Here is a 1075-nt window from a genome sequence, read left to right on the forward strand (position 1 = left end):
AAAAAAACACATGGGTAATGATTACATATATTTCTTTTATAAATATGAAAATTTCACTTTCCTTCCCTTTAATTCCTCTTACAACCAAACATAGCCTTGTTGTAATATATTTTTTCATTCATCCAAAAAAAAAAAGCATAGAGATGCCTCAAACCCTTGCTAGATCCCTGGATTCTGTAATTGAAACAGCAAAAGCCACTAGTCAAAGTAATTGTACAAGGGCATTCGGCTTATCAGAGCAATGGCCTCAGGCCTATGTCGAAGAAACCCATTTGTTCTGTCTTCTTCTGGGATTGGGTGTCAACTCCCTCGATGATGAATATCATTTGAATTTGTCTCTATATCTTTGATCTATTTTAACTGACCGAGGAACAGTTAAAATTATTTAGATGTGATTAACATTTCCTGGCTTGGTTTGTATTCCTGCTACACTTCATGCTCTGTTTATTTGGCACTAAGTCAGTGTCGTCTCAGGTCTTGAAACAAAACCATGCCCTTAAACAAGTAGTGCAAGGGTTTGAGTTGGAACACTTCAGAACACAAAAAAATAGAGCAGAGCAGTATTGCCTGTATAGACCAGACATTGTTCTCATCTAAGAGATTTTTTCAATTATCATAAACTTTTCAAGTAATTTATTATTGAGCTTGGCATCTGAATGGTTAATAATTTCTCCTTCCTTTTTTTAGTGAAAAATCCAGTTGGCCTGGTTGCCTATTGAGATTTTTCTTATCTAGTATGTATCTGTTAAGCAACATTTGTGTGATGGCTTGATGCACTTTTTGTGATTTCAGGCTTCAATTTCCAGACAGATGAAGGACTCTGAGATGGCAATGCAATGGACATTAATTTACCAACTCACGAGTCGACTTCGTGTGCTATTGCATTCTACTCCATCCAAACGCCTCTTGTTTGAGTATTCTGCTACATCGCAGGATTGATCCATAGGTTGCCGTCCAAACAGCTGAATTCACTTGGGAGTAGAAAAATCCCAAACATTGGACTTTCGCCATTATGATCACCGAAATGTACCAGATGCCCATTTTTCTAATTTTTCTAATTTTTCTTTTTTTTTTT

General features: G+C 36.3%; 1 protein-coding gene across 3 annotated transcripts in view; it reads left to right on the top strand.

Moving 5' to 3' along the window:
- Window positions 1-1068, top strand: part of LOC122058853 (protein TIC236, chloroplastic-like) — a 96198-nt gene extending 95130 nt beyond the window's left edge. For all 3 annotated transcript variants that reach the window (XM_042621561.1, XM_042621568.1, XM_042621554.1), the window contains exon 24: window positions 793-1068. In XM_042621561.1, coding sequence (XP_042477495.1) covers window positions 793-939 — 147 coding nt within the window. In that variant the 3' untranslated portion in view covers window positions 940-1068. The remainder of the gene's footprint in view (window positions 1-792) is intronic.
- Window positions 1069-1075: the final 7 nt, after the last annotated feature.

The sequence above is a fragment of the Macadamia integrifolia genome, chromosome 2 (assembly GCF_013358625.1).
Source record: "Macadamia integrifolia cultivar HAES 741 chromosome 2, SCU_Mint_v3, whole genome shotgun sequence".
Taxonomy (NCBI): Eukaryota; Viridiplantae; Streptophyta; class Magnoliopsida; order Proteales; family Proteaceae; genus Macadamia; species Macadamia integrifolia.